General features: G+C 34.9%; 1 protein-coding gene across 8 annotated transcripts in view; it reads left to right on the top strand.

Moving 5' to 3' along the window:
* Window positions 1-10,377: 10,377 nt before the first annotated feature.
* The window catches only part of khdrbs2 (KH domain containing, RNA binding, signal transduction associated 2), a 73,276-nt gene continuing 64,647 nt past the window's right edge, over window positions 10,378-19,006 (top strand). For all 8 annotated transcript variants that reach the window (XR_001640412.1, XR_001640411.1, XR_001640410.1 and 5 more), the window contains exon 1: window positions 10,378-10,609. Coding sequence is in view for 4 of the 8 variants with exons in the window: in XM_016556813.1 (XP_016412299.1) it covers window positions 10,519-10,609 (91 nt within the window). In the remaining 4 variants the exon portion in view is untranslated. The remainder of the gene's footprint in view (window positions 10,610-19,006) is intronic.

Below are 19,006 nucleotides of genomic sequence, written 5' to 3'. Positions count from 1 at the left end.
ACAATAATTTACTGTGTTCTTTGACATTTTTATGGAAAATGCTGGTAGGAATAAGTCACTTACAAGATATCCCTTACGAAAAACCATGGTTTTACTACAAAAAACAAAACATGGTTACTATATGGTAACCACAAATTAACCATGGTTTTGCTACACTAATGGTTGTGGTAATGGTTTTGCATGGTTTAACCACGGTATTTGTAGTAAAACTGGTTATACAAATGGTAATCAATACGCCAAAAAAACATGGTTACTACACTTACTATAAATAAAACCATGGCCTTGATAGCATACGTGCATCACGGAGACGTCTATTTGACGTCTGCATTTACATCTGCAAGACGTATTTTTCAGTGTTTGCTCATCTGCAATACGTATAGGACGTTTCCTGTCAGACGTAAAATAGATATCTAGAAAATGTCTTTAAGATGTTTATCATTTAGAATGTATGTAAAACTGGCATCAGATGTTTGTACAGCAGATGCTTTCCAGATGAAGCAATTTTTAACAAACATCTTGCAGACCTATGTGTGCTATCTGGGGGTTAATTTTCGTAGCCTAAGGGATTAGCATTAGTGTGATTTTTGTTATGCGTGTTGTCGTCATGGTAAATACTGAGTTTATGTACGCCGGAGACCATGTTTCGAGCCCGACCAGTAAGTTTTACTTACTTAAACATATGCACATTTGCCTGATATAACACTATGTAGACATATTTGCCAGATTAAAAAAGCATAGGCTATGCAGCGGCATATTTTAGTTCTATTAAAATTAGTTGGACGAGCTAAAACGAAACTGAAAATGAGAGTGGCTCTATATTGATCAACTGCTCAGGCGTGTTTTCCGATTATTAAAAATGAAAAAGAAGAATATGACCGAAAATACCTGTGGACTTTGGTTAACGATAATGACATTTGTAACTCTGCTCCAGTCATACGGAAACTGGACTGTCAGCGTGTTGTCAATCGTCTAGAAACGGCACGTGCTAACCGTACAATGTCGTGCAAAGACAAAGCGCTGGGTTTACCGCAAATATATATTCTTAAGGACATCAGAACCTAAAATAAAACTCCAGAACGGTGTAAAATATGGGACCTTTAAAACAAGTTAAATTAGGTCTCGCACACTATGATCTTTCCTGTGGCAGACGGGTTTTTCCTCAACTTTATGAAAATTAATATCAAAAGAATTAAAAATCGATCCAGAGTCACTTTTTTCAGTTTAACTGTAGGCTAAGTAGTTGCTGTTTGCCTTTCTAGGGAAGTATAATGCACTAACCTATATTGTACTTTAGTTTAACTTCCCACAAACAAAAGGTCCATTCAATTCATTGATTAGTGCGACCGTGAATCAGTCAAATCTAGCACTTTAACTTGACCAAACAATATAGAACAAACGTCAGTGTTCATTATAGCCATGACATTACTTTAAAGTTCAACAATTAACATTATTAAAAAAAACGTACGGTACTTATACCGCAAATATATATTCTTAAGGACATCAGAACCTAAAATAAAACTCCAGAACGGTGTAAAATATGGGACCTTTAAAACAAGTTAAATTAGGTCTCGCACACTATGATCTTTCCTGTGGCAGACGGGTTTTTCCTCAACTTTATGAAAATTAATATCAAAAGAATTAAAAATCGATCCAGAGTCACTTTTTTCAGTTTAACTGTAGGCTAAGTAGTTGCTGTTTGCCTTTCTAGGGAAGTATAATGCACTAGCCTATATTGTACACAAACAAAAATCCCACAAACAAAAGGTCCATTCAATTCATTGATTAGTGCGACTGTAAATCATTCAAATCTAGCTATTTAACTAGACCAAGCAAACGAGAACAAAGCTCAATGTTTATTGCTGCCATTACGTTAAAGTTCAACATTCATTTTCGTTAAAACATACAAAATAAACATACAACTAGTTAAGCCGGTAAACCCTTGCATAACCCTAGAAGCGGAACTAGGCAGTTTCAATTCATATGCTTGGCCAATCTCTTTTTTCTCTAATTAGCCTTCTACGAACACTTAAATATTGAATTAAATGTATACTCACTGTTTTCTGGATTAAGTTAAGTTATCGAAATGTCTTAACTGGCTGCAAGTCCTTTGCAATATCTGTTCTTAGGAGGACCAAGCAGATTTCCCCCCTAGAACATTATCTGCATGTCTTTTATTGTGTTGTTGTGTTGCATAATGTTATGGACAAAAGCCAAATCTGGTCCGAGACATCCATTGAAGTACTGAAGTAAATTATTGATCTAGGCTACTATATACTGCTAATTCATGAATTCCTTTTTTGCACATAATTGTTGTAGATGCAAGCAGGGCAGAAATTTGAAAAGTTGGAAGGAACATATTTTAAAGTTGTTAACATATTGCGAGGAGGTAGGAAACCCAGACCTTATACGTTTTAGAAATAACCAGTGATTGAAACAATGATTAAAACAATGAGTTTAAAAATAAATTAAAACAATGAGTTACAGGACCGTGGTAATATTCAAACTATTTGTTAAGAAAATGCAGTGGAGTGGAACGAAGTCTGATAGGGTAAAATAACATTATTACTGTATGTAATAGCACATCTTTTCTGTTCTGAAGTCTAGTCCATCAGGAAATATTACATTTTGGTGTGATTTTTAAACAGGTCAAGTGAAGTCACATTTATTTTTATAGGCGCTTTATACAATAGAGATGTTTCAAAGCAGCTTCACAGAATCAAACAGGAAAGTAACAGAATCAACGGTGCAAACTTTAAAAATGAGGTAGATCCAATAGAATGACAATAGTGTCATTATTCAGCTCATGTCAGTTCAATGTTGGTTTAATTCAGTTTAATAACTGTGTAAAGTCCATTCATTATGAAACAAGTTCAGTTCAGTGATAGTTTATTATTCAGCTTGAGTCCGTTCAGTGTTGATTAATTTCAGCTCAATAACAGTCAGTGTTGATGTTGCAAAATTCATTAATTATGAACGAATTCATTTCAGCTATAAAGCAGTTCTACAGAAGACAATAGAGTCATTATTCAGCTCAATTCAGTTCAAGTTTTGTTCACATCCATAGTGTCAGTGCCGTCAAATTGATGATATTGCTGAATATTAAGTGTCTTTTAGACCCCAACTAAGCAAGCCAAAGGTGACAATGGCAGAAATGGAGGGAAAAAACAAAACAAAACCTTGGATCAAAAACCAGGCTCAGTCAGGTGACCAGTTCTGCTCTCACCTAAATGAACGAGCACGGTGTGACATTGATTGGGATACATCCCACCGCCATTAAGTGGGAAGGTATATAGTAATGTCCCATTGTATGTTGGTAGTTGGACATCTTCCTACCATTCCTAGCTAAATCTATGCCTATGTGTAGACATAAAGTGTCCAGATTGCTTCAGAGCATCTACTGATTATTCATTTTCTCTTGTATGCATTATTTGAATTTGATAAGTAAAGGTTCATGTTTAGTCATGTTATTAAATAGAGTGAACTGTTTTTAGTATTTTACTAAATATAACTAAATATAACTTTTTTTATACCAATACCAAATATACCATAATTCAGTGATCTGTTAATTGATTAAAAATTCTTCAAGAATCAAAGACTATGTGTTTATGATAACAAATGTAGGTGACTGAGTTGCACAGATGTGTTCATTACAAGCAGTTGCATGAGGAAAATTAAAAGAGTTGTGATCTATGTTTCACGTCTGGAAGTGAATCATCTAGCAATTCACGTCTGTCAGACTGAACTTGACAGATTTCTTTAGTGAATGAAAAAAGGAAAGAAAATGTGTTTTAGAGCCAAAGGGCATGTATTAATCCAATCTCATCGGGTTAATGATGAATTAACGCATCATATTGCTCCTAGTGGGCCTTACATATTGATCTGAGCATTGCTCATGCATTTAAGAAGACAACTGGGAGATCAAACACTTAAGCTATGGATTCTTTATTTAGATGTGGTTTGCAACTAATGAGTAGGGAAATACTATCTGTTGTTTGTCCCTGAGAATGCTAGCAAGCTCATTTTCTTTCCTGCCACACTGCAAAACTAATGCCAGACACTCCCAATGACTTTCACTCTGATGTATGGGGATGCATATACTGTGTGAGGCATTGCTCTCCACTTACACATTCATTTGCACCTTAGAACCATTTGTTTCTTAAAATCAATGCCACATATTTCTGCTAACATTCTGTATGTTGTACATTTGTGGCAATTAAATGTATTAGATTCCCCCAGCACAAGTGATCAAAAATGGTTGGCTGTACCACTGAAGGGGTACACTGACTCCATTGGTTTAAGGTGCTGTGATTGTTATAATGTCGCTGCATTGATTATGACCATTCATCATTTTTTCGACCTCTTCTTGCGGTAAATTTCACTTTGATTTTACAATGTAGTTCATTCCTCATTTTCCTTGGCCAGTATTCCATACGACTAGTGTGATGCTGAAGCCTCAAGCCGCAACTGGAAGATAGAAGATAATGTAATTTGCCTGGAATGCATTCTGTAGGCACATTTCAGAATGATTTATATTATTAATTATTACTATTATTATGTATTAATCTCACCAGGTATTTACACTAAACACATTTGCTTATCAGTCTTTCATAACATTTTTATTGCAACATCTAATATTATTATTATGAAATACTCATAAAATTTTTTTAATATACTAGATCAGTCGTATTTTTTTTACATACGAGTTACAACACAACACAAGTTAAATTTTGAAGCTTATAAACACCATTCTAATTAAGTTTTTTTGTTACATTATAAATGTTACTACTTTGAATAAATAATGTTCTTCTTTTGAATCTTGAAATTCTGAAAAAAGTATCATGTTTCCACAAAAAGTTTAAGCAGCACAACTGTTTTCAACATTGATAATAATGTTTCTTAAGCTGCAAATCAGCATATTAGACTGATTTCTGAAGGATCATGTGACACTGAAGACTGGAGTAATGATGCTGCAAGCTTTACCATCACAGCAATAAATTACATTTTAAAATATATCAAAATAGAGAACAGTTATTTTAAATTGTAATATTTCACAGTATTACTGTTTTACTGTATTTTTGATCAAATACATTTTCCATGACAGGTGATTAGATCTCTTTGAAAACAGATTGTTTTATACACCGAAAACCCTCAGCTGTTTGAGTACTATTTTTCTTTTTGTCAGTAGTGGTTCTCAAAAGACAAGACACGACCAGCACTGTTTACTAGTAGCCTGAGGAGCAATAAAATTAGTTAATCTTAATTGATCATGGAGAGCTCCCTCAGTAGAATAGGCAAACTGTAATAACTGCTGATATTAGGATGCCCTGTGGGTCAAAAAAGCTATTTCAATTACTAATGTAAGGTCTTTTATATCCACTTGTTTTTTTTTGCCCAGAGGCTCTTATTAAACTTTCTTTTATAAGGGAGCTCACAGTGGAAATTATTGTTGATGACAAAGGGTTTGGGCTTGTCAGGGTACTGCAGACTCACTATTTAACCCTGCTGGCTGCGTGGACTCTTATGGCCAGGGGCAGTGGCAGCCATGATCTGCTCTGGCCTTCACCATCATAAGCCTAATTTAGATGCGCTGTCCTAACATGGCTTTAACACGTTTTGCCTTAATGCTGACCTTTATGAATCATAATCTTTTAATGAACATGAACAGCTGTGTGCCCACCACTCACACATTCTACTGCTCGATATAGGCCTACTGTATATTCTACTGTAATTATATGCAAACCAGTGGGGCCAGGGCCACTGGGCCTCTGACTACCACAGCCTTTAACCTGAAAGTCCTGAAAACAAGGTTTTGTAAAAGTATTGATATTTATGAATAAACAGTGCTTGAATGTGTTCAGTTCAAGAAACAGTTCACCCAAAAGTGAAAATTAGCTGAAAACGTACTCACCTCAGGTTTTCCAAAATGTAGTTGTTTGTTTCTTCATCGGAACAGATTTGAATGAGAGTCCAAACAGCTGTTAAAAACATCACAATAATCCATAAGTAATCCACACGATTCCAGACCGTCAATTAACATCTTATGAAGCGAAAAGCTGCATGTTTATAATAAACCCATTATTGAGGAGTTTGAACAGTTTTTTAACCGTCACTTCTGGCCAAAGAAATCTAGGACCTGAAATTTTTGATTATAAAGTGGTTAAATGATCAAGTAGGTTAAAATGTTAAGGTGTCCATCATTAGTTATTGATTAGTTTCACATTAATTATGAATCCGTTTATATCATAGTTTCTTGTTAGTTATTTGTAGTTAGAATGTTAATATTGTGTTGTTAATTTGTTCCTGTGTTATTCGATTATTCATAGATGATGCAAGAACAGTATTGTAAATTGTGACCAAAAATGTATTTAACTTGTTTGTAACGGAATTGTTAGATTGTCATGATATCTAACATTTTATTATTAATAAAAATAGGATTTTATGAATGTGTTTGACTGCATTATCTCCCATTAAGATTACTTTATGTCTCCTGACCTCTGTCTATCATTTTCATTAGCAACAAAATTTTGTACAACAGAATGTACTACAGACTAAGACAGTCGGTACCAGCCTATGCTGTTTATAGCATCGTCTCAATAGCTCTCTCCACCTGTCAGCGTAGAATGGATTGCTTTGTGTGAAGCAGAGAGCTTGTAAAAATAAATAAACACATAAATCTCCAGTGAAGAAGCAGGAGGTTGATGTGGCACAAGGGCCTGAGATGCCATGTGAACCCTTAGTCCGCAAATTGAGCAAAACTTAATATCCCATTACCCCATTTCCTCCCCTCTCCTGATTTCTCTCTCAATAGTGCTGGTTAATAATTCACACTGTGGGCTATTGCATTTCCACAATCGGAGACTCTGCTAAAATACCAAAGCTATTGTCCCTGAGCTTATTACATTCGCTCAAAGTTTTTGATACACCAAAATAAATAAATAAATGCTTCATTAAAGTGCAGCTCAGGACTTTGAAAATGTTGCATACTACTAAACATTATTCGTTTTTAATAGTTAGGGAGGTGTAAAGTCAATGTACTTTAGCTCTACTTATTTTGACTATGTAATAAAGATTGATTGTTCCTAACACATGGTGCTGTTACAGCCTTGCAATTCATCATGTATTTTCCCTGCATTTGTAAAAAAAAAAGTCTAATTATCCTTCAATGCTTGATGTGCCATCAATCCAGAATGAATGACTGGATCTGCTGAAAGTTTTTTGCCAGACAAACAGATTTGTTGTTTAACAGTTATATATTTTGAATGTTGAGGACTTTCTCTAAAGTTTTCATGACGGATGTTTTTTAATGTTCTTTTAAAACAAATGTTTATGAAAGTTAATATTTGTAAAATGCATCACTTTTCCAACTAAACACTGTCCAATTTCGTGTTAATGTGACAGCAGAAAACAAAAACAATTACAAATTTGTGCTGGCCAGAATTAGTTTTGTGCTTTGAATTATTGGCTGCACACAGCAAGAAACCATTGAATTTTAAGCGACAATTAAAAACCAAAATGATCAGTTTCCTATTCAGATTTAAGAAATTGCATATTGTGAGTTGCTACCCATTTAATGTAAAAAACTGGGACCTGAAACAAAACCAATTGAGAAGTACTGGCCTAATCTACCTGATCCTGTTGTGTTATTTTTGGCCACTAGAGTGCTGCAAAAAGCCATTCTTACTAGTTAATACAAGATGCAAAGGAATAAATTATGCCATGCTGTTAAGTGTAACTACAGAGGCTGCTCTAGTCTTTTTTTCTTGACCAGATGCCTCAGAAGTTCAATATAGCAGCATTTATTTATTTCTACATTGGCTGAATACAAATATGGTAAAGGAACTGATTGATGGTGTGGTGTTGTGTTGGATAACAGTGGAACAAATATCATAATATCACCATAAATGGTCATCCCCTGATGTTTTCTCTAACAAATATGGAAATAAAGACTTGTGTAACAAACAGGCAGATATGTTGTAAAAATGAGTACACAAAAGCAACAAATTAGCTTAAGTGAGAGATTTTTTATGAATTGCAAGCTTTGATGAAGCAGTAAAAGTTTTTATACAGTTGATATACAAAAGAATCGTATATCATAGCAAATGATAGCTTTTGCCCTTCAGAAGCATTTCATTATGTTGAGTGGTGAGTGATGTATAGGTGTTGATCCTCCCTAAACCCTTATTTCTTTTCCCTTAATCCCTTCCTATTCACCACCCTCAGAAATCAATATAGAAACCCCAAATCCATTTGATTATCCTATTGCCAAACTGATTCCGACTAGAGTGTTAAAGCGTAATATACAACATGAACCTGTCAGCTATACCTGCATTGGAAGCCACACAGGAAATTAAGGTGTTCTAAAGTGAGAACTGAAACGTTTTTTTTTTTTGTCATTTTAAATTAAAGTGATGGTTAGAAATGTACTAAAGTTAGTATAACTTGTCAGAAATTAAAGATGTGATTCGATATTTTAATAGTATGGACTTTTGGACTTTTTTTTTTTTTTAATGATGAAATTCGTTTAAACATTTAATGAAAAGAGTAATGCAAACCAGCTTTATATAGATAGCTTGCATGGCTTGTTGTGTGACATATTACACTATATAAATTTTTGCATACCGATAAAAATGTTTTATCTAATGCAGTAGCATGCTTTCTATTTTTGTATGCTTTTATTTTCATAACCCCCTTTTTATATTTTGGAATATTCTGGATAAAACAGTACTCACATGAGACTTTTTGATGTTTTACTTTTTGAATACTTGTGCCAAATGGTTTTTCATTTGTAGCATTATCTTGCAACACTCTGCCTGTGTGGACCAGTATTCTGTAATTATGTTCGTAGTTCACAGGCAGACAGTAAATATGACACTTGGGGTACAGATGTTTGCCAACAGCACTGTAATCCATTCAGTTATTAATTAGGAAAGCTGGTCCTGTCCCTCTTTCTCCTTTCACTGCCTCTCTCTCTCTCTCTCTTCTCTTCCCGTCTCCTCTGTGGCTATCTTTCCTTCCCCCTCATATGTGCTTAGCTGCTTGGCTAAGTGTTAGTGTGTGTGTTTGCGAGTGTTTGCACTGTCTGTCACAACAGCTTAATCCATCTTGGCAAACTGAGGCAAATTGGAAATCCTCTGATTAGTATTCATGGCCGTTACCAAATTTCCCTTCCAACTCTGCTGTCTGCAATAGAAAACTTATGTTTGTCCTGAATAATTGTTATTGCGCCTTTCCAATTAACAAAATAATTTTTACTACTATATTTTCACTGTTGTTTCCAGCTACCCAAAATATTGCTTTCTCAAGAAAAAAGTCAAATATGTTGGTGGATTTTGATGTGAGAGGAAAACAGGGGATGGACTTTTCCGCCGTTTCACTGAGGCAATGTTATTATGGATTATGGACTCGTATTTTGGTCAGAAGCAATGGTTTAAAGTTAAATCTCCACAATGATGGATTTGTTTCTTACAAACACGTAGCTTTTCTCTTCACAAGACATTAACTGATGGACTGGAGTCGTGTGGATTATTGTGATGTTTTTATTTGCTGTTTGAACTCATTCTGACAGCACCCATTTACTGCAGAGGATCCATGGGTGAGCAAGTGATGTAATGCAAAGTTTCTCCAAATCTATTCCAGTGAAGAAAAAAAAGCATCTACATCTTGGATGGCCTGAAGGTGATTTAAATGGTGATAACATTTTCATATATGTGACCCTGGACCACAAAAACAGTCTTAAGTCGCACGGGTATGTTTGTAGCAATAGCCAAAAATACATTGTATAGGTCAAAATTATCGATTTTTCTTTTTTTTTTTGCCAAAAATCATTAGAATATTAGTCCTATCCTAACAAGCCATACGTCAATGGAAAGCTTATTTATTCAGCTTTCAGATGATGTATAAATCTCAGTTTCGAAAAATTGACACGTAAGACTGTTTTTTTGGTCCAGGGTCACATATTTGGGTGAACTATTCCTTTAAAGCATATAAAGAATGACCCATACCATTATTTCATGTTGAATTCAGTATTTAATTGTACTTGCTTAATAATACTGTTACAACAATGCATTTGTTGTCTGATGTTTCTCCAAAGCAAATATGCAAAGGAAATCCAAGGTTACCTGTCAGAGAGTACAAAACAATAGATTTGGAATGAAGATTAGGTGTTCAGAACCATGGACAGGGGTGACAGATCAGCAGTGGGATCTCAGAATGTCCCCTGTTCAATCCTATAGACAATATCTGACATTTGCATGCAGTTTGCTCTCTGCCATGACCAATCCAGATATAGATGGGCGGAGTGAGAGAACAGATTCGGAGTCTGAGGTGGGAGGTTTTACATGAGAGACTCGAGGAGATGGGTACACTGCGTTGATATCTTCCACGTTGTGCGCGAAAACCACACGATCCCTCCCCGATATTACGCAGTCTATTTAAACGCAACATCCACACACCCATTCCATTTCTCACCACTTTGGTCGTCTCACCTGCACTCGCGGTGTTCAGGAGAGGAATCCAGTGATGGATCAGGACAAGTACCTGCCAGAGCTCATTGCCGAGAAGGAGAGCTTGGACCCGTCGTTAGTCCACGCGATGCGCCTTCTCGCTGAAGGTAAACTATGTTTTCTGCCATCAAATTTAGGCTCCTATCTGTTTGGTGTGGCGTCGCTGAGGTAGCCTACATTGTTTGTGCCGTTATCGCATATATACAATATTCATTAATCATGTTTGATACAGATAAATGGATCTGTTCTTGAAGCATGCAAGTATGAATTAGGCGTGTATCACTTATTATGTTTTCAGGTGGTCATTTGTAAAATGAGGGAATTGTGCACAGGCGGGTTTGGTCTTTATAAATATTTTTTGTAAGGTCGTCTTTTCCAGTGATTGGGACTGTGCTCAACTTCGTTTTCACACAGCACTCAAGTGAGATTTCAGTCAACACAGTTGTAACCAGTGAACGGAATTCAAAAAAGAAATTAGAAGCAGCACAAACGACAATAAAATATTAGGCGCCTTTTAAGTTCGTCCGAAAAAGTTAACGTGCTTCAACGACGTCGCTTAACATAATCAGAAATTATTTCGAATGACTGAATCGGGCAATACGGCATTCATATAGTGAAACCTAACGTAGCCTGTTCGTAATACTGATTTTTTTTTTATGCATTTGATCTAATAAATTAAAATTATAGGCTTATATTTTCTCATTCTGTTTAATTTAATAAGCAATATGTTAATTATACCATAACTTTAAGGGAATTTTAAGGGTATTTTAAAGCAATTTCATCTTTTTCTAAATAAATAAAATGTAAAATTATTAAATATAAAAGTAATTTCGTAGCATAATCTGTCGATGTTCGTCTCGCGAACTCATTGATTTAGTATTGTATAGTTAGCTAGACGTCACTTATCTAAAATACTATTTAAGCAAAACACTAGTTTTTGTGATATAGGTTATTTACAAGTCATGCATAACAACAGTAGGCCTACTTGGTTTACGCACAGCCCAAATCTGATAGCAATGGAAAACTGGCGAGCAGCGTTCTGTTGTTTTGGTTACTTACTTTGGCTACGAATTTTGGCTAGCTATGGCTAATTTTAATCAAACTTTGATCACTAAAAAGCACGTTTTGCCATATGAACTTGTATAAAAAAAGAATAACTTAAGCTATAGCCTATATATGCTGCTATATCTCTATTGATTTAATGTTCAGCACAGAGAGCCTCAATATTTCATTGCCTACCCCAGTGTTCATTTGTGTGAGGTTATAAGGACAACTTAACATGGTAGCATTGCATATGATTTGAAGTTAATATAGTTGGGATAAGATAAAAGCAGTCCTTGACAACACATCAGATAGTAAGCAGAGTAATTAAGAGGCAATTACAGCTATTACAAAGTACTCACACTGGCTCAGATTATCTCAAGTGCAGGGGAGCACAGTGGGGCGTGTGCTGTTGAACAAGCATGCATATAACTAAATGACAACAGTTGTAACTGGTCCAGGTTATAAGGAAATTGTAAATAACAGTACACATATTGTTAATTGTAAATAATGTGCAACATTAATTTACATTAAATCATAAGTCACTAATCACTATTAATGCTAATTTGCCTAATCTTAAAACCAAATCAAGATAGCACGACTCTCCACGAAAGGGATAATACATCATTTGTATGCTATCTTTCAAAATAACTAAATTGGCCATGGTTATGAAAGTCTGCATATAGCTTATGTCACTACTATTCAGTCTGAATATTTTGCCTCTGCACAAAAAGGCTTATTGAACTGGAATTAATGGTAATTAGTAGCAGTCTAGTAAAGATACTTTGCTGTGGGTCATACTTATAAGTATACACCTACTGTCTGTATTTATTTGAATCTGATTATCTTTGTAATATTTAGCTATTGTCACATTTCATTGTTATATAATTAGCCTACATCTTTATAAAGTAATTTATTCAGAAATAATGAAAGAAATAAAAATGATAAACTTGATTATCTCTCACCTTGGTAGCACATTATGAACAATAGTGGCAAGGATTAAAAAAAGCAAACCTTGTGGTTTGTTAAATTTCATGCTGAGCCACTGGTACCCTGCCAGTGTTTATTTACCCAAGCACATATTTTATTTATTTCAGAATGTCGTATGATAGTCAGGCCTCTTGGTACTGCATGTACCTTTAGGGCCAGTGAACAGTACACCTGACTTAAATCTGGATAGGAAATGACTCTGGCCCATGCTCAGGGAACACATTGCTATGTGTTTTCTTGTTAAAGATTTAAAACTCTACACTGTTATGTTTGCTGTACATTTCGGGATATTAAGGGAATTTAAATCAAATGCTCTCACTCTCAAAGTTTCTGGGTTTAAGGAGAGTTCAGGCAAGGAGTCTCCCACAGCTTAGATATTTTGGTACAAATTTTGTCACACACTTAAGAGGGAAGTGATTAATATTACAATGGCGATCAATACAAGTGTAACTTATCCTAAACACCAGGCGGCCTGGAAACAACTGACGACTAAGCACTTTAGCTAATGGCCCGTGCCTGCTGTGTAACTCTAATGTCTAGACCTCTGAAACTGCACAATTCCTGTGCACTGTGAAAGAACTTGCACAAATGATCGGAATAGCTAATTTTAGGATTTTTATATGTCAAAAAAGAAGTGATACTTACATATTTTAGTGCAGCAAAGCAACAGCTAGAGGATCATTTACAGTCAAACCAAAATTTATTCAGACACCTTCAACATTTCATACATTATCACAGTTCGCTATAGTTTAGAAAATGGTAATAAAATATGACAAGAACTGTGTCAGAACAAATTCATCTTGATAATGTCAGATAACAATTAAGCAAAACGTGGTCAGGTCAATGTGTCTGAATAATTTTTGGTCCCAAATTTTCGTAAATTTTACTGGTAGTCCACTGTATGAAGAATTTTTGGGTATAATATGTCAGTTTACGTTATTTAGCTATCCTCACTTACATAAATGAACTATAGTGTCCTGTACCCACTAGTAAAAAAAATATCAAAAATTATATCTGGTGTCTGAATAATTTTTGGTTTGACTGTATCTTCATTTGTACAGCACATCAAATAATAGGAAATTATAATTTTTTCATTTAGTCTGTATATTGGTATTTATTACAGTAGGTCTTTTTTAAGTTCATGAAATATTATGGCATACAAGTGATCTTATACGCAAATGTAATATATATAAATATGTTAAATTTCCATATATGACATATATTGTCATATAAAAGTAAAAACATATATGAAACCTATTAGAAATTAGAACAATTTCATATATTAACATGTATATCTAGCCCATACAAATATGTATGTTTATTTATGTGTAAAACATTTTTGGACATGCATGTCATGTATGTGTATATCCATCCTAAAACCCATCAATATATATTGATATTATATAAGTAAATATAAAAGATAGACATGTATTATTATAAAAACATATATTAACATACAGATATTTTGTATATATTTGTATTTTTTGAATTTGTAGGCCTATTTGTATTTTTAATAAAGTTGCATATACTGTATAAGTAAAATATATATTGTAGACACATATATAGTTTTATATATGTTATGAACTTATATCTTCTTCTACCCAGAGAATGTATGTGAAAATTATATATTGCCTTATAGGTAATTTATATGGCAATATCACTCTTGATATAAGGCAATATGTCATATGTTACATTTCGATATTGGATATAAGCAAAATGAGTTGACAGGTTTGTCTCAGAAAAGATAGGGCAAGTTTTGCTAAAAGAGACTGTTTAAAGTTTATTCATCTTCTCCATCCAGATGCTTTTGATTTTCAGGTGAGACAGTCCACTTCAGAGAACCACCAACTGGAATAAGCTGTTCCTCATAGGGGAACAAATAGGATGCTTCAAATTCCATTCTGTCATTTTGATCTTGTAAAGCACATTGCTGAATTGCTTTTATAGAGGTGGCTTGATGCAAACTACTTACTTTAGAAAAGGACAGACTGCTACTGCATCCACTTTAGAGTCCATTTTTCTAAAATGTGCCTTCTTTTTCTCATAGTGACAAAAAGTAAGGCAGCAAAAAATCTGCTTAGCAACAACATTTTAGGAATGGATATTACAAGGTGGTGTTAAAGATGAGGCAGGATTTTGCTGAAATATTTCCTCCCTGATGAAATGAAATGAAAACGAAGCATTTAAATCAAAGTGCTCTTAGATGATTAAAGCAGCTGGTCATTCATTGCTGGACAGATGTTTGTGGTAGACGGTGACTCAAATGAAAAGCGGCACACAAAGCATTTTTTTTTTTCAAATCAGAGAATGTTGAAATATTTTATTATGCTTTTACAGTGCATCTATTATATCAAGCTTTTCCACAGCTGTAGTGATTCAATTGTGGTTTAAACAACAGTAATATTTGACTCTCAAGGATTGCTGTGCCTGATGGGAAAATTCTACCACAGCACCCTTAATTATATAGAACAGCATGAGTGTTGTATTTCAGTAATTAATCACCCTTCACTATTATAACCAAGGATGTAATATCTAGAGAAAGCTATGTGTTATTATTCCCATTCAACTCAATGGCAGTTGCTCGGCTGATGCAACACCTAGTGGTAGTACTAGATCTGGAATGAGGTTGTTGCTCATGGCTCATTTTTAAGGATGCTTTTAAGAGCCCTCAAAAAAGTATCTGCAAAAAATATTATACTATAATAAAGTGAAACAATTGGGGTTTATGCTCGCAATTTTTTATTTTATTTTTTGAGAATACACTTTCGTTTTTTTAGTGTAATAAAAATGCATTTTATTATCAGATGCAGTTACAACATAATGGGACCTTGTTAACCAGCAGTTTGTAAACCATTACTTTAAATTACACAGTGTTTATGAAATGTTTGCAGTCCAAGTTAACCAGGATTTGCAGGTCAATCTAGTTATGTTTGAGGTTTAATACACACATCTTTCAGATTCTACACAGGTCATATGCTTCCAGATGTCTTAAATTAGTGCTAATGGATACCGTTGATCAAAAGTGTGATCTAGCAGTAATCTTGTCCTGACAAAACGAAATCATTAGGCCAGAGAACGTGTCTCAAGATAGAATGAATGTTTAATGATATGTCTCCATTTTCATAAGCAGTCTTTTAACTTGATTTAGTTCTCCTGCAGTATAAATTTGACCTGCAGATTGCATAGTCACAGACTTTGATAGACCAGCTACTGCAATCCTCCAGACATTAGTATGTAGAGAGTGAGCTATTTAAAATGGGTATGTTGATAGGATCAGCTGTTCCTAACAGCTTCCCATTTGAAAACTTATCAAGCCACAGCTCTCTATCACAGTGTAATCATGTGCAGGCTAATAGGTTAATGCCAGCTACATTAATATTTTGATAAATATGTTGATGTTGTTCCACAACTGAAATTGATAGATGGCTTGATACCCTGTTCTAATGATATGGGACGTGCCAGGTCACTTTTATGTTTTGTAGCAATTGGAGGCCACAGCAAGACCTTGTTTAGCTGGGAGCTATAGAAGTGTGACTGTAGAAGTTTTTTTAATTGTTTTTTGCTTTTTCATATTCTTCTCTTAGGCTTACTGATGGAACAAATGATTGTGTGCCAGCCACCTCTCTATATATTTGCCCCTCGGCTTCATGATTCTTTAGCATGTTGCCTTCCTCGAGTTAATGGCTGTGAAAACTAAAAAATTATGCCTTCTTAGGCAGTGTATGGAGGTAGGAAGGCACCAAGGAACATCTGAATCCAGTGTTCGCATAACAGTGCCTTTATCCGAGTTGGTTTTTGAACCAGTGCAGATGTATATCCTTTGCTGCCTGTAATATCACACAATCCTGTGCGGTTCATGGTTGGTGGAAAGAAATAAAGGAGTGGATGAAAATATTTCATTTTCCATTTTATTTTCACCATTGGATTCATTTCTATACTAGAGTTACACAATTTTTCATTATTAGCTATAAAGCTCATTAAATATTACTTATGACAGGTTTTGCATTTATATATTCCACCAGGATATATTTGTTTTTGATCCTAACCATGTTGTTTGGTTTGCTCAGTAGCATAACTGGCACAGGTCACTTGTGTTTGCTATGAGCAGTGAACTGCACTGCATATATTATTCCTGAAACTCCAGCTGGAACAAAGAGATCCCAAGTGTCTTTGTTTCTCTGGCTGGATGACAGATTCCTTTTCTTCTTTCTGTTACAGCAACACCTTCTAAAAATGGGATTCCCATACACTTGCTGTGAGAGGCAGTGAGTAGCACTCCTTTTCAAGCATGTTTGGCAACTTGATGAAATACCACTCCTCGGGCAGAACGGGGGTGGCTGACAGCAAATTTGAACGGGCTTGTCCTTGTGCTCCTGGAATAATTTGCATCAATATTATGTATGTGGCAGATGTTAATGTGCATTTTGGCTAAAGAACAAAATGGATACTGTATTAAGTGTGTGATTTCATTTTTGTATATGCTGTAGACAGGTTAAGCAAATGTGTGGGATCTAAAAGCTAGCTATCTCTATATCCCTTTGCTCTTCTCTATGCTCATCTGTAGCACTGTGTGAAAGGAGACTGAGCAAAGCTTGAGCAGAAATCATATCGTCCTTTTAATGCATGACAGCCACACTCTCAGTTCCTTATTCATGCATAATATGACCCCCCCGGCAAAAGTTCAATTAAGGAATCTTCTTATGATTGGGGAAGCCATTTAAAATGTAACGGAGAAAAGAGATTTGCTAAAAAGCATGTCACAATGATTTTAGGCATTTTTGTATTTTTGTTTCCATGTTAGTGAGCTGTCAGTAGCTGAATGAATACAGTGATGAGGGCAGTCAGTAATATGTGCACACATGTATGTTTAATAAACAGGTTTGGGGATTTTTGTTTTTGAAAGTGACAGTAATGAAATTTATAATGTTATGAAAGATTTCTATTTAAAATAAATGCTGTTTTTTTTTTACTTTCTTTTCATGAATAAATCCTGAAAAACATGGTTTCCAAAACACACAACTATTTTCAACATTTATAATAGAAATATTTGTTTCTTGAGCACCAAAATTGTATATTAGAATGATTTCTAAAGGGTTATGCGACACAGAAAAATGTAGTAATGGCTGCTGAAAATTCCGTTTTACCATCACAAGAATAAATTACATTTTAAAATGCATTCAAATTAGAGCGATTATTCATGATTAATCGCATCCAAAATAAAAGTTTGTATTTACATTATATGTGTGTGTGGAAAAAGAGAATAATAGCTCAAATGCGTCACAAGTGGCAACAGTATCTGTTTCTGCCATTAAAAATACATTAGTAAAACAGAATGAAGAACAGTTATGAAATCTTGGCCTCACAGCTTCTGTCTACTTTCTGTGTGATGTGAATGAATGCGCCACTTGCATATTAAATTGAGGTTATATGTGCCTCATACGCTTCTGAATGAGTTCAGTCTTCAGATATGTTAGCAAATGAGTCTTCTGAAGCATGCATTACCTTGAAGGTTGTTCGACTCGTATGACCACTAATTACACACAATGTATATTAAATACTGCAATGATTAATATATGTGACCCTGGACCACAAAACCAGTCATAAGGGTCAATTTTTCGAAATTGAGATTTCTACATCATCTGAAAGCAGAATAAATAAGCTTTCCATTGATGTAGGGATGTTGTTAGGATAGGACAGTATTTGGCTGAGATTCAACTATTTGAAAATCTGAGGGTGCAAAGAAATCTAAATATTGAGAAAATCCTTTAAAGTTGTCCAAATGAAGTTCTTAGCAATGCATGTTACTAATCAAAAATTAAGTTTTTATATATTTACAGTAGGAAATGTACAAAATATCTTCATGGAACATGATCTTTACTTAATATCCTAATGATTTTTGGCATGAAAGAAAAATCGATAATTTTGACCCATACAATTTTTACAAGTATTTTTGGCTATTGCTACAAATATACCTCAGCGACTTAAAGGGTTAGTTCACCCAAAAATGAAAATGAGGCTGTGTTTTACTCACCCCCGAGGCATCCTAGGTCTATATGACTTTCTTCTTTCAGACGAATCCAGTCGGAGTTATATTAAAAATTGTCCTGGCTATTCCAAGCTCTATCATTGTAGTGGTCCAAGCTCTATCATTGTAGTCAGTGGGTGTTGCATTGCTTCAGTCCAAAAGAAGTGAAATAAAAAGCGCCCACCCATAAAAAAAGTGTCTCACACGGATCTGGGGCTGAACAAAGGCCTCCTGTAGCGAATCGATGCGTTTTTGTAAGAAAAATAACCATATTTAAAACGTAATAATCAATTTAATCTAGCTTGCGCTCACTGTTGTAAACGGAAGCAGTTCCGGGTGGATGACGTATGAGTTCAGCATTGCGCATGCACCGCTCAGAAGTGATGAACGCGGAAGCGCAGGGGCGAGATCAAAACAAAACAACGGTCACGAATTAGAAGTACAAAAC

This window comes from Sinocyclocheilus rhinocerous, unplaced genomic scaffold, assembly GCF_001515625.1.
Source record: "Sinocyclocheilus rhinocerous isolate Xijiao unplaced genomic scaffold, SAMN03320098_v1.1 scaffold677, whole genome shotgun sequence".
Lineage (NCBI taxonomy): Eukaryota > Metazoa > Chordata > Actinopteri > Cypriniformes > Cyprinidae > Sinocyclocheilus > Sinocyclocheilus rhinocerous.
This window is presented reverse-complemented; position numbering and strand designations above follow the sequence as displayed.